The sequence below is a fragment of the Pygocentrus nattereri genome, chromosome 10 (assembly GCF_015220715.1).
Source record: "Pygocentrus nattereri isolate fPygNat1 chromosome 10, fPygNat1.pri, whole genome shotgun sequence".
NCBI lineage: Eukaryota > Metazoa > Chordata > Actinopteri > Characiformes > Serrasalmidae > Pygocentrus > Pygocentrus nattereri.
In genome coordinates, this window is record NC_051220.1 from 44457719 (window position 1) to 44472718 (window position 15000).

Here is a 15000-nt window from a genome sequence, read left to right on the forward strand (position 1 = left end):
AAGCCGAGCGGCTTCCTATTCACCAGATTCCTCTTCGAGTTCTCCCGTTCCACCTTAAATGGTCCAGCAGCCACTTTCAGGTGCTTGAAGCTGCACTATTTAAGGTGGAACGGGGGAATTAGAACAAGGTCCTGACGAGTAAGAATTTGACTTCAGTTTCGTGTGAAGTGCCGACATTAGTCTGTTCTGAACATCCACGCAGATTAACGGACGCTTCAACTGACCGCGCAGAGCATCACTGTTAATAAATAACTGCCACAGAAGGTCAAGATCCCTGACCACACCGTTAAAGTAAAGTGGAGAGAAGCAGATCATCAGCAGGTTCTCTGAGCTTCACCAGCAGCACACAGGCATGCGTGTGGATCACCCTTCAGTTTTCCTGGAACAGTGGAATTCTGGACATAACGCAGTCCAGCAGCGATGCTGACCTCCCCAGTATGGCCGAGCCACTGACGTGCCTGGCTGGACCCAACGACGCATCTAGGTATGTTTATCTATGGTCGCAGCAGACAAATACAGAGGTTCAACTTCCGGTGGGACGCAGATTACTGGACCTGGCAACCCAAGATACGTGGAACATCTTTGAAAATGAAAAACGCAGCAACACTGAGACTCTGAAGACAAGGACACTGAAAAACAGAGCTTACAGTCTTCAGGGATTATTTCAATAACTAATGAAATAAAATGTAAAAATAATATAATAATAATTATAATAATAATAATAATATAATTAATACAATACTGCAGTGATTGCTGTGGAGTATGGGAGGCAAATCGGGCCAAAAAAGAAATGAAAACAAAATGTAAATGAAAACTTCTCGCCATTTCCAAACATCTGCGCGAACATCCTGACATGAAATTCCTACATTTGCCCTTTGATTTCTCACGAACACGATCCTTCAGAGAAAATAAGAATAAATGTAGATCAGCTGTTTATCATTTCGTTTTAGTGGTTATTCTGTTTTTTTCACGCCGTATCTAAAATGAAAAAGCTAATAGGGAAAAGAAGATCCAAGCTTCACGAAACGCGGAATCAAGTCAAGACTAAAATCAAAATGTTATTTCTTCTTCATAGCAATCGGCTGAAATCCGACACAATGACAACGTAAAAGTGATAAAATCAACAGCAAAGTGACCGTTTGTGACTTAACTGTCAGAATGAAAAGGCAAACGAACATCGGCGCCCCCTGCTGGACATTTACTGTTCATTTCTCACTTTGCTTTTTCGTTTTCAAACTAATCAACATGCAAATATATGTTAATTAGCAATGGGCGGGTCTCAGATCTGGTGAAACTGAACTGTCCTGTTCAGAGCAGATTTGCTTAGTAATTTAGTTCAACATGCTGGAAATTAAACATCGCTTATAAAACGCGCCATAAAATTCACACAGGCCACCTTTACCTTCTGTACAATCTCTGAACTGCAGAAACAGAAATCAGACTTTAGTCTTTAGATTTACAGCATTTTTCTTGTTCTTCTTATTTTTGTGATGTAGAGACAAATGTAAAACATGCGAAGCAGCCAATGAAGAATAAAACAAACATAATGAATTTTAAACATTTAAAAGTTAAATTAAACCATTTCTAACAGTAGAATAATGTGGGACTCTTATTTTGGTAGCGTTGGCATCCCTGATGAATGTGAGCATTGCTGGATCTCAAACACTGAAATATGCAAAATTGGTGGACTTCCCCTTTAACAAGCTAATTAACCCACAACAGATGCGGCAGGAGTTAAATATTTATATTTATTATTACAAAATTATTCATTTTCAAAATACAAAATTAAATAACCTCATCTGTCTCTAAAGTGAGAATGGGGGCGTGTGGAGTCTGGGAGCCTGGTGCATTGTGGGTAGCGTCTGTGTGTTTATTCATCCAGCAGGATCTCCACCTCCTCCATCGGGGCTCTGAGTCTCAGCTCCTTCTCCACCAGCAGGTCCAGAAACTCCTGCACTCGCTGCGGGAACAGCTGCACCGCGTCCACGTACAAACCCTGCAGACACACAGGCATACGGCTCGTCACCTCCACCTGCAGTCACCTGCAGTCACCTGCAGTCACGTAGTCACCCTTACTCACCTTCACTCACCTGCACTCACGTACAGTCACCTGCAGTCCACTTGCAGTCACATGCAGTCCACCTGCAGTCACCTAGTCACCTGCACTCACCTGCAGTCATATAGTCAGTGCAGTCGCATGCAGTCATGTACAGTCACCTGAAAATTCACTCCACATGAGTGTCTTCACTCGTCTTCACTCGTAAACAATAAACAGAGAATGAAGTGCTCACCTTGGCCCACGGCACGTCCTGTAGAGCTTTATAGAAGATTCCTCTCCCTCTCTCCAAGTCCCCGTTACACACCTGTACAGAGCATCACCATCATCATCACCACCATCATCCTCACTGTCCTTCATGACCAATTATATCAACATTTCCATTCAAAATGAACTCAGAGGTAAACATTATTACTGTAATAATATTCTAATTGTAATTACTGAACTACTACTATAATAAAACATGAACGTTAATAAGAGCATTAAGTGTATTTTCTGTATATTAACTATTAAGCATTTTACTGTGCCTAAGTCTTATTACTATACATTAATATTATAATAGTTATTAAACACATTAACGGGACATGAACGGAAACGTGGATCTGAGCTCAGGTTCTGCAGTTCTCTACGCTGACAGAGCTGAAGCAGCTGTTTCTGGATCAGTTTAGTGAAGCTTTATTACATTAGAGACCTTTAAATTCTGACCTTGAATCCAGATTCCGGTCCTGGATTCTGTAATCACTGTTAGTTAACTGCACAGATGAAGTAACTGATGAGACCCAGAGTCGAATCTACCAGTGAGAACAGAATCCAGCTGTGAACCCAGCTGTGGACGGGAGGTTTGAGCTCTGTGCTGTGGTGCTGATGGTGCTCCTGTTAACCTGGGCTTTAAGAACACTCTCTGCGGTGCTGATCTCCAGGTGATGGAGGAGCCCTTACCGTGAACTTCATGTACATCCTCCACAGCAGAGGGCAGTGGGTGCCCTGCTCTGTTGCCACAGCAACCTCAAACAGTGAGCGGATGCGGTTACTAAGGCCTGTCTCTGGCAAAGTTGTAAGAGCATCCGCTGGGAGACCAGACCTGGAGAGAGACAGAGACAGAGAGACAGAGAGAGACAGACAGACAGACAGACAGAGAGAGAGAGAGAGAGACAGACAGACAGACAGACAGACAGAGAGAGAGAGAGAGAGAGAGACAGACAGACAGACAGACAGACAGAGAGAGACAGAGAGAGAGAGAGAGAGAGAGAGAGAGAGAGAGAGAGAGAGAGAGAGAGAGAGAGAGAGACAGACAGACAGAGAGAGAGAGAGAGAGAGAGAGAGAGAGAGAGAGAGAGAGAGAGAGAGACAGAGAGAGACAGAGAGACAGAGACAGAGAGAGAGAGAGAGACAGAGACAGAGAGAGAGACAGAGAGAGAGAGAGAGAGAGAGAGAGAGAGAGAGAGAGAGAGACAGAGACAGAGACAGAGAGAGAGAGAGAGAGAGAGAGAGAGAGAGAGAGAGAGAGAGAGAGACAGAGAGAGAGAGAGAGAGACTTACTTAGGGGGGTAGTATGCGGTTTGGGACGGGCGTAGTTATCACTACAGTAACAAATGAGAGTCAATATACTCAAATATATCAGTTAATACAATTTAAACATGAGATTAAAACGATGTTTTACTGTCTTCGCTGGGTCCGATGTGGACTTATCATCTCATAAACTTAGTGTCTTTCTCTGTGTAGACTCTCACCTCATCACTGAGTCCAGCTGCTGTTTCCTCTGTTGCTCCGCTGTGACCGCGAACAGGTGCGGTATAATGCTCTGGTTGCCCCTGGCAACGCTGTGGAAGAACCTGCGGGCACGGCCAGCACTATGGTAACGACTCTCGGCCAGCAGGTAGAGGTGCCACAGTGGGGCACTGCAGGGCAGACGGGTCAGCGCTTCGGTGAGAGCCAGTCTGAGGCGGGACAGCGGGAACGTGCTGGTGCTGGAGTGGAGGCGTAACAGTGCCACATGCTGGACACACACAGCCTCACAGTCTCTGAGGGAAACATCAGATTCTGCTGAACTGGACAAACTGGACGTTAGTCTCACTCTGGCTTCAGCAAACACTGCATCAGCAGCATCGACCCCCACCGTCAGGTACTGGAAAAGTCCGAAACAGCCAATCAGAGCACTCTGCGGTTTCCAACAGCCTGCAGTGGCCAGTACAGCCTGTTCATATGCTTTCCTCGCCTTCAGTAGAGCCACAGGGGTGATCTGACCCGAGAACGGGACGTAATTAACACCCTCGGCTAATTTTGCGAGTATGTGAACGGCTCTTGAGCCAGTAGGAGGAGCTCCAGAGCGCTCAGCTCGGTCCCTGCACGTCTGCTCCACTTCTAACTGGGCGTAAAGGAGGCAGAGCTCACAGAGAGCGTTGTCCCGCAGTCCTAAAGCCCCGCCTACTGAGAGGGCGGTGTCAAACACCCTGCGCCCCTCCTCTACGTTACCCACTATCCACTCCATATGGCCGTATTCCCGCCACAGAGACAGGCTGCTGCGGTTCTCCGGCTGCTTCAGTAAACGCTTAGCCACACGCTTACTGCGCTTCACCTGAAGCTTCGCACGCTTCTTATCACCACTACGCACAAACCTCCACACCTGCAACACACACAGCACCACATCAAAACATCCACCTGCTCAGGTGACAGCTGTACAGTCAGGGGAGCGTTGTGTGAATATACTGAGGGGAGTGGTGTGAATATACTGAGGGGAGTGGTGTGAATATACAGAGTGGAGTGAGTACAGAGTGGAGTGAGTACAGAGTGGAGTGAGTACAGAGTGGAGTGGAGTGAGTATACTGAGTGGAGTGGAGTGAGTATACTGAGTGGAGTGAGTGCAGAGTGGAGTGAGTGCAGAGTGGAGTGGAGTGAGTACAGAGTAGAGTGGAGTGAGTATACTGAGTGGAGTGGAGTGAGTATACTGAGTGGAGTGAGTGCAGAGTGGAGTGGAGTGAGTACAGGGTGGAGTGAGTATACTGAGGGGAGTGGAGTGAGTATACTGAGTGGAGTGAGTGCAGAGTGGAGTGAGTGCAGAGTGGAGTGGAGTGAGTACAGAGTAGAGTGGAGTGAGTATACTGAGTGGAGTGGAGTGAGTATACTGAGTGGAGTGAGTGCAGAGTGGAGTGGAGTGAGTACAGGGTGGAGTGAGTATACTGAGGGGAGTGGAGTGAGTATACTGAGGGGAGTGGAGTGAGTATACTGAGTGGAGTGGAGTGAGTATACTGAGTGGAGTGAGTACAGAGTGGAGTGAGTATACTGAGGGGAGTGGAGTGAGTACAGAGTGGAGTGGAGTGAGTATACAGAGTGGAGTGAGTACAGTGGAGTGGAGTGAGTATACAGAGTGGAGTGAGTACAGAGTGGAGTGAGTGCAGAGTGGAGTGGAGTGAGTACAGAGTAGAGTGGAGTGAGTACACTGAGGGGAGTGGAGTGAGTATACTGAGGGGAGTGAGTACAGTGGAGTGAAGTGAGTACAGGGTGGAGTGAGTATACTGAGGGGAGTGGAGTGAGTATACTGAGGGGAGTGGAGTGAGTATACTGAGTGGAGTGGAGTGAGTATACTGAGTGGAGTGAGTACAGAGTGGAGTGAGTATACTGAGGGGAGTGGAGTGAGTACAGAGTGGAGTGGAGTGAGTATACAGAGTGGAGTGAGTACAGTGGAGTGGAGTGAGTATACAGAGTGGAGTGAGTACAGAGTGGAGTGGAGTGAGTACAGAGTGGAGTGAGTGTACAGAGTGGAGTGGAGTGAGTACAGTGGAGTGAGTACAGGGTGGAGTGAGTACAGTGGAGTGAGTACACTGAGTGGAGTGAGTGTACAGAATGGAGTGAGTGTACAGAATGGAGTGGAGTGAGTACAGTGGAGTGAGTATACAGAGTGGAGTGAGTACTGAGTGGAGTGAGTATACAGAGTGGAGTGAGTATACAGAGTGGAGTGAGTACTGAGTGGAGTGAGTACTGAGTGGAGTGAGTACTGAGTGGAGTGAGTATACAGAGTGGAGTGAGTATACAGAGTGGAGTGGAGTGAGTACTGAGTGGAGTGGAGTGAGTACTGAGTGGAGTGAGTATACTGAGTGGAGTGAGTATACTAAGTGGAGTGGAGTGAGTACTGAGTGGAGTGGAGTGAGTACTGAGTGGAGTGAGTATACTGAGTGGAGTGAGTATACTGAGTGGAGTGAGTACAGAGTGGAGTGGAGTGAGTACTGAGTGGAGTGGAGTGAGTACTGAGTGGAGTGGAGTGAGTACTGAGTGGAGTGAGTACACTGAGTGGAGTGAGTGTACAGAATGGAGTGGAGTGAGTACAGTGGAGTGAGTATACAGAGTGGAGTGAGTACTGAGTGGAGTGAGTATACAGAGTGGAGTGAGTACAGTGGAGTGGAGTGAGTATACAGAGTGGAGTGAGTACAGAGTGGAGTGGAGTGAGTACAGAGTGGAGTGAGTGTACAGAGTGGAGTGGAGTGAGTACAGTGGAGTGAGTACAGGGTGGAGTGAGTACAGTGGAGTGAGTACACTGAGTGGAGTGAGTGTACAGAATGGAGTGAGTGTACAGAATGGAGTGGAGTGAGTACAGTGGAGTGAGTATACAGAGTGGAGTGAGTACTGAGTGGAGTGAGTATACAGAGTGGAGTGAGTACTGAGTGGAGTGAGTACTGAGTGGAGTGAGTATACAGAGTGGAGTGAGTATACAGAGTGGAGTGGAGTGAGTACTGAGTGGAGTGGAGTGAGTACTGAGTGGAGTGGAGTGAGTACTGAGTGGAGTGAGTATACTGAGTGGAGTGGAGTGAGTATACTGAGTGGAGTGGAGTGAGTACTGAGTGGAGTGAGTATACTGAGTGGAGTGAGTATACAGAGTGGAGTGAGTATACAGAGTGGAGTGAGTACTGAGTGGAGTGGAGTGAGTACTGAGTGGAGTGGAGTGAGTACTGAGTGGAGTGAGTATACAGAGTGGAGTGAGTACTGAGTGGAGTGGAGTGAGTACTGAGTGGAGTGGAGTGAGTACTGAGTGGAGTGAGTATACTGAGTGGAGTGAGTATACTGAGTGGAGTGAGTACAGAGTGGAGTGGAGTGAGTACTGAGTGGAGTGGAGTGAGTACTGAGTGGAGTGGAGTGAGTACTGAGTGGAGTGAGTATACAGAGTGGAGTGAGTACTGAGTGGAGTGAGTACACTGAGTGGAGTGAGTATGCAGAGTGGAGTGAGTATGCAGAGTGGAGTGAGTACTGAGTGGAGTGAGTACACTGAGTGGAGTGAGTACACTGAGTGGAGTGGAGTGAGTACAGTGAAGTGAGTATACAGAGTGGAGTGAGTACTGAGTGGAGTGAGTATACTGAGTGGAGTGAGTATACTGAGTGGAGTACTGAGTGGAGTGAGTACTGAGTGGAGTGAGTACTGAGTGGAGTGAGTAATGAGTGGAGTGAGTATACAGAGTGGAGTGAGTACTGAGTGGAGTGGAGTGAGTACTGAGTGGAGTGGAGTGAGTACTGAGTGGAGTGAGTACTGAGTGGAGTGAGTATACTGAGTGGAGTGAGTACTGAGTGGAGTGAGTATACTGAGTGGAGTGAGTACAGAGTGGAGTGGAGTGAGTACTGAGTGGAGTGGAGTGAGTACTGAGTGGAGTGAGTACTGAGTGGAGTGAGTATACAGAGTGGAGTGAGTATGCAGAGTGGAGTGAGTGTACAGAATGGAGTGGAGTGAGTACTGAGTGGAGTGAGTATACAGAGTGGAGTGAGTACTGAGTGGAGTGAGTATACAGAGTGGAGTGAGTATACAGAGTGGAGTGAGTATACAGAGTGGAGTGAGTACTGAGTGGAGTGAGTACTGAGTGGAGTGAGTACAGAGTTGAGTGGAGTGAGTACTGAGTGGAGTGAGTATGCAGAGTGGAGTGAGTACACTGAGTGGAGTGAGTGTACAGAATGGAGTGGAGTGAGTACTGAGTGGAGTGAGTATACAGAGTGGAGTGAGTACTGAGTGGAGTGGAGTGAGTACAGAGTGGAGTGGAGTGAGTACTGAGTGGAGTGGAGTGAGTACTGAGTGGAGTGGAGTGAGTACTGAGTGGAGTGAGTATGCAGAGTGGAGTGAGTATGCAGAGTGGAGTGAGTACACTGAGTGGAGTGAGTACTGAGTGGAGTGAGTATACAGAGTGGAGTGAGTACTGAGTGGAGTGAGTGTACAGAATGGAGTGGAGTGAGTACTGAGTGGAGTGAGTATACAGAGTGGAGTGAGTACTGAGTGGAGTGAGTATACAGAGTGGAGTGAGTATACAGAGTGGAGTGAGTATGCAGAGTGGAGTGAGTACAGAGTGGAGTGAGTGTACAGAATGGAGTGGAGTGAGTACTGAGTGGAGTGAGTATACAGAGTGGAGTGAGTACTGAGTGGAGTGAGTATACAGAGTGGAGTGAGTATACAGAGTGGAGTGAGTACTGAGTGGAGTGAGTACTGAGTGGAGTGAGTACAGAGTGGAGTGGAGTGAGTACTGAGTGGAGTGAGTATGCAGAGTGGAGTGAGTACACTGAGTGGAGTGAGTGTACAGAATGGAGTGGAGTGAGTACTGAGTGGAGTGAGTATACAGAGTGGAGTGAGTACAGAGTGGAGTGGAGTGAGTACAGAGTGGAGTGGAGTGAGTACTGAGTGGAGTGGAGTGAGTACTGAGTGGAGTGAGTATGCAGAGTGGAGTGAGTACACTGAGTGGAGTGAGTACTGAGTGGAGTGAGTATACAGAGTGGAGTGAGTACTGAGTGGAGTGGAGTGAGTACTGAGTGGAGTGAGTACTGAGTGGAGTGAGTACTGAGTGGAGTGAGTATACAGAGTGGAGTGAGTACTGAGTGGAGTGGAGTGAGTACTGAGTGGAGTGAGTATACTGAGTGGAGTGAGTACAGAGTGGAGTGGAGTGAGTACTGAGTGGAGTGAGTACTGAGTGGAGTGAGTATGCAGAGTGGAGTGAGTACACTGAGTGGAGTGAGTGTACAGAATGGAGTGGAGTGAGTACTGAGTGGAGTGAGTACTGAGTGGAGTGAGTGTATTCTGTCCAGTGCTCTATTCATGTCTCTGACCTTCAGTTTCTCGTACTGAATCCAGCAGAGGGTCAGCGCCGCTCTGTCCTGCAGTGGAAACAGCGGCAGCGTCTGTTCTAGGACGTTCTTCACAAACTCCTCCCCTGCCTTACACAGCCCCGCCTGCTTCCTGCAGTCACTCAGGTATGCCACGTGACCCACAGCGCTGGTCCCGGTCAGCGGGAGGCGGTAAGAGGTCAGAGGTCGGTCAGGGTCAGGGCTAAGGTCCAGCAGGGCAGGGTCATCCAGCAGCAGGCTGCAAGGCGGAGGGGCAGAAGAGTCCGGCATGCCCAGGAACCGCAGGAAGGCGAGAAGGAGGCGGAGCTTCAGGCCTGCAGACTCTACCCGGATTAGGGAGGGTCCGATGTCATCAAATAACACCTTCACAGGTACAGGACAATGTTAAAGGAGTAGATCAGCACTCCCCCCAAAGAAAACGCATCCATAGAAATGAGCTCCACTTTATACAGAGTCAGAAACCACTCAAGACTATCAGAGACACGGGACGTCACTCAGTCGGAGACGTGCCGTCAGCGTCACACTAAGCGGTGGAGTATAATCCTATAATATGGAGCGTGAAGGAGGACTGGATTTGATTCTGGTGAACTACGGCTTTAAGGGTTCAGTGATACCTGTCTGTCTGGATCCTCACAGTCCTCTTCTGATTGGCCCTTGGTTTTGTCTGGTCTCCATGGCAACCAGTGGTTCACTTCACGGGAAGCTTCCACATCCAGCCAGACCTTCCACTTTGGCTGGGTTTTATCTCTGATCTCACACTCATCCTGATCCTCCTCCTCCTCCTCCTCTGTGGAAAGGTAGGAGATCAGAAACCAAGAGCACAATCCAGAGAAAAACTAGAGCAAGAAAGAGCAAAACCTGGTTCCTGAGGTTCCTTAGGGTTAACGTTACACTTCGCTTTAGACTTTCTACATATCTGTTTACATATCGGCATGTAAACACACTTTAAACATTATTGTACCTACATACATATATATAACATGCATGTGCAATATTTGCCATATAGACACTTCCTTATGGGAGATAAGGGTGCTTATACAATTAAACATATAATGCATATGGGATATTAATATTATAATATTATGGGGTATTAATATTACAATATTAGCACTGTAAAGGCAAGTTTATCTACAGAACATTTCACCCACAAAAATAATTCAACATGGTTTATATAAATAAAACCAAAAAGGAATATCAAAAAAAAAAAAAAAAAAAAAATCAACAAAAAAAAAGTGCTAAAAAGACACAAAGTGCATAAAACCGACAACTAGAAGGAAGTACAAAGTACATATAAGCAACAATAAAAACAAAAAGGAGGTTAAAAACTAAGAGCTGTAAGGTTTTTAAGTGTTATTTAACATAAAGCTGGGTGAATTATGTCACAACAGGCTTTCCCTGTGGATGTCGTCAGTACATTAAGATCTACGCTTCATTACAAAGACATCAAAATGAAGCTTGTTTAACTGGATGCAGTGCAGTTTGTAAAACATTGCATAAATTCACTGCAGTTGTAGATTTATTATTATTATCATCATATTTTATATATGTGGCACTGTAGGTTCTATTTTGTGAGATCCAAATTATTAAATCTACTGTCTGGCCCTAACTGTATAAACTAGACGTGAGAGAGAGAGAGAGAGAGAGAGAGAGAGAGAGAGAGAGAGAGAGAGAGAGAGAGAGAGAGAGAGAGAGAGAGAGAGAGAGAGAGAGAGAGAGAGAGAGAGAGAGAGACAGAGACAGAGACAGAGAGAGAGAGAGAGAGAGAGACAGAGAGAGAGACAGAGAGAGAGACAGAGAGAGAGAGAGAGAGACAGAGAGAGAGAGAGAGAGAGAGAGAGAGAGAGAGAGAGAGAGAGAGAGAGAGAGAGACAGACAGAGAGAGAGACAGACAGAGAGAGAGACAGACAGAGAGAGGGAGAGAGAGAGAGACAGAGAGAGAGAGAGAGAGAGAGAGACAGAGAGAGAGACAGAGAGAGAGAGAGAGAGAGAGACAGAGAGAGAGAGACAGAGAGAGAGAGACAGAGAGAGAGAGAGAGACAGAGAGAGAGAGAGAGAGAGAGACAGAGAGAGAGAGAGAGAGAGAGAGAGAGACAGAGACAGAGACAGAGAGAGAGAGAGAGAGAGAGAGAGAGAGAGAGAGAGAGAGAGAGAGAGTGAGTGTGTGTGTGTGTGTGTGTGTGTACCTGGTTCAGGTGGTATTAACCATCCTCCTCTCTCCTGCTGCAGCATCCAGGCCCTCCAGCCCCGAGCGCCCCTCTCCCCCACCCGTGGCTCACCACTGTCCCAGAACGGCTCAAAGAACTCCACCTGAACATGGACAGCGCTCGGTCAAATTACGAGATCAATTCTACTACAGACACTGAACATCTCCACACGGTCTGAGTCTCGAGGCGGACGGCGGCTTCCTGTTCAGCTTCTTATCAGAATTATCTGCTCCACCTTAAATGGTGCAGCAATTCCAATCTGACACCACACACTGCTCATTACACGCCACACTGTGTTGTGTAGGTGTAGTGTGTGTACCTGCTGTCGGGTGCTGAGGTGTTTCACACTGTCCGGTTTGTGGAAGGTGAAGTCCAGCAGGGCCTGAAACAGACTGACCGCTTTCTCAGAGTGACCGGCCTGCCGCAGGAAGTGACACTGCAGCAGGAATATTTCTACAGGAAACACAAACGGCACCACAGTGAAGAAGATGGGAAACAAAAAGCAGTGAAATTAATTAAAATGGTCCTTTATTTTGCACATTACTATCACACTACATACTACACTACACTGTGTGGCCAAAAGTGTGTGGACATCTGACCAGCATTCCTGTAGGAGTTTGTTCATCATTATGAGTTCATTAATATGGAGTTAGTCCCCCTATAACAGCTTCCACTCTTCTGGGAAGCTTCCTTCAGATGTTGGAGAGAGTCTGTGGGAATCTGTGTCCCTTCAGTCTAAAGAGCACCCGTGAGGTCAGACACTGATGTTGGACGAGAGGGTCAGGCTCACAATGTCCATCCAGTTCATCCTGAAGGTGGTCAGTAGGGTTGAGGTCAGGGCTCTGTGCAGGCCACTGGAGTTCCTCCACGCCAAACTGGTCACTCCATGTCTTTATGGGGCTGCTTTGTGCTCAGGATCTCAGTCCTGCTGGAACAGGAAAGGCTCCTCCCCAAACTGCTGACCCAAAGCTGGAAGCTTAACTGTAACAATGTTTTTGTGCTGCAGCATCAACATCACCCTTCACCGGAACTGAGAGCCCAAACCCTGAAACACAGCCCAGCCCATCATCCCTCCTCCACCAAACTTTACTGCTGGCCCTGCATTCCGGTAGGTAACGTTCTCCACCCACCAAACCCAGATTCATCATCAGACTGACAGATAGAGAAGCTGATTCATCTCTCCAGAGAACACAGTTCCACTGCTCCAGAGTCCAGTGGCAGCTTTACACCCCTCCAGCCGACACTTGGCATTGCATATAGTGATCTTAGGCTTGTGTGCAGCTATTCGGCCCCTGAGACCCATTTCGTGAAGACCCTGAAGCTCAGTTCTTGTGCTGATGTTGCTTCCATGGGCAGTTCGAAACTGTAGTGAGTGACATAACAGAGGATAGACCATTTTTATGTGCTATGCGCTTCAGCACTCGGTGCCCCCCCTCTGTGAGTTAGTGTGGTCTACTGCCTTGTGCACTTACAGTTGTCTGGGGCAGAGCTAGCAGGACAGAAATTCCACAGACTGGCTTGTTTAAAGTCACTGAGCTCTTCAGTGTGACCTTTCTTTAAATTTCTACAATTATGTTTGAAAAACTACTTGCAAAGTAAAAAGATCATTTTATTACATATCAGTACTGGAAACATGCAAAAATGTCTAGAAATATAAATAAAAGTATGGAACTGCAATAACACTGATTATGTTTAAGGTGCAGTGTAATGTGCTGCTAAACGTACCCAGCATGTCCTCCTCCGTCCCCACGAGGGGGGGGTGTGACACCATGCTGCCGTCCTGCACCGCACTGAGCGTGCTCAGACACTTCCCATACACTGCAATCACCTTGGAGACGGAGAAGGTGCTGAACTGGCTCTGGGTGAAGAGCAGGTAGCTCCTCCACAGGGAGGCGCTGTTGGGGTGGATAAACACCAGTTTCTTCCACTCTTTCAGCAGAGCCGACGGTTCCCACAGTTCCCTGCAGAGCCGCAGTCGCTCCAGCTTCAGCTCCACGCTGCCCGGGTTACTGTCCAGCGCTCGCTCCACGATGGACACCTTCCTTTCCAGTAGAGCTCGGACGGAGAGCCTGCGGGACTCAGCGTCTCCCTCCTGACCAGAAAACACACCGGACACACCGCACAGAGTATCCTGAACACACACACACACACACACACACACACACACACACACACACACATGGAATGTTGATGATGGAAAACAGTGGAAAATCTGGAATAATGAGTTTTCTTTGGGGACTATTTTGCCGCACAGCGCCCTGCATGTCTCCCTCCACCATGAATGGAGTTGAAGTTCTCTAAACTCTCATAAAACAGCGTCTCAGTCATCAGGCAGTGAATTCAGAACCAGTTCATGTAGGAACTTTCTGTAGGAGCTTTTAGAGGGACGTCTGGTTCCCATCACCACCACTGTGAACAGCTCTGAACCGATTCACACCAAACCACTCAACCACTCTAATAACATCTCACGCACTGAATCATGGGGGAATTTAGAGAAATTTAAACTGCAGCCTACAGATGTGTTTGTTGGGTAAAGGATAGTCTATGTAGTCCAGGTCATGACAAAACAGCTCTAAAGCTGTGATCCTGACTTTCAGTTCACTGTTGTTTAAACTGTGTTTATGAACTTCAGACAGTCAGAACAGATAATCATCAGCGTCAGAGCGAAACCTCCCAACTTCACCTTCACGTTACAGCAACGGAAGTCGATGCAAGAAGATTCCATTCTAAGTCATTCTGGATGATTTCTGTTGGTCTGCTCATCATAAATTTACAAGGTTTTGCTCCAACAGCGCCAACCTGCTGGTCAACTTGTGCTAATAATACTGTGGTAAATGTAAACAGGGCTCAGTGAGTTCCTGCCACCTCTGTTACGTCAGGCTGTGAAATTTCGTTCATTAAAGCCCGAAGTGTTGATAATATAAACCCAGAGTCGTACCTGATGCTTTCAAGTTGCGCCCCCAGTGGTCTCACCGAAGTCAACGTGATGTTAATGTGTACCTGAAAGCGTATGAAGTCCATCCACAGGTCAGTGTCCGTGGGGTTCTCACGCAGTTTCTTGTTGAACTCCTCCACATGGGCGATCAGCAGGGCGGCGCCGTTCGCTCCCGCCTGCTGCTGCGCCTCGGCTCTCGGCTCCGGCCGACTTCGTCCCTCCAGATACAGGGTGGTTCCGCCATCATAGACACCCAGAGGATCCACACAGCTGACGGGCGGCTGAGGTGGGGCAGCCTGCAGCTCCGGGCAGGGAGGCAGGGGCAGGAAAGGGGCGGAGTTAGCAGGAGCAGTGGGAGGGGCATCGGGGAGCACAACTACTGCGTCAGAGCGGAGTAGCTGCCGGACGGAGGGGTGGAAATATCGCTCTGGTTTTCTGTCCACTTTCTTTTTATCCTGGGCCGAGTCCTCCCAGCACACAGCCTGAGTCTGGGTGTCCAATCCCAGAGCAGAACTGCCCTTCCGTCTGTACCTAAGGACAACACAGAAAGAATGATCCTCAGAAAACATCCAAAAACAACGATGAGTAAGAGAGACAGAAAGAGGAAGGAGAGAAAAATGGATTTAACTTCACATTTTTACATTAAACTCAGGGGCAGTCGTGGGCTGGAGGTTAGGGATCCAGCCCCGTGACCGGAAGGTTGTTCGATCCCCAGAGCCGAC

The 15000-nt window shown here is 47.9% G+C and overlaps 2 protein-coding genes across 2 annotated transcripts in view; both read right to left on the reverse strand.

Annotated features, from left to right (window-relative positions):
- Positions 1-506, reverse strand: part of efcab2 (EF-hand calcium binding domain 2) — a 9153-nt gene extending 8647 nt beyond the window's left edge. Inside the window, exon 1 of the mRNA XM_037541779.1 lies at positions 429-506. Within this exon, the coding sequence (XP_037397676.1) occupies positions 429-480 (52 nt within the window). The 5' untranslated portion in view covers positions 481-506. The remainder of the gene's footprint in view (positions 1-428) is intronic.
- A 1223-nt stretch (positions 507-1729) lies between these two features.
- The window catches only part of nrde2 (NRDE-2, necessary for RNA interference, domain containing), a 19605-nt gene continuing 6334 nt past the window's right edge, over positions 1730-15000 (reverse strand). Inside the window, exons 5-14 of the mRNA XM_037541693.1 lie at positions 14344-14809; positions 13069-13474; positions 11663-11796; positions 11323-11446; positions 9754-9926; positions 9122-9502; positions 3787-4679; positions 2996-3137; positions 2292-2363; positions 1730-1996 (exon numbers count right to left, since the gene is read on the reverse strand). Coding sequence (XP_037397590.1) covers positions 1871-1996; positions 2292-2363; positions 2996-3137; positions 3787-4679; positions 9122-9502; positions 9754-9926; positions 11323-11446; positions 11663-11796; positions 13069-13474; positions 14344-14809 — 2917 coding nt within the window. The 3' untranslated portion in view covers positions 1730-1870. The remainder of the gene's footprint in view (positions 1997-2291; positions 2364-2995; positions 3138-3786; positions 4680-9121; positions 9503-9753; positions 9927-11322; positions 11447-11662; positions 11797-13068; positions 13475-14343; positions 14810-15000) is intronic.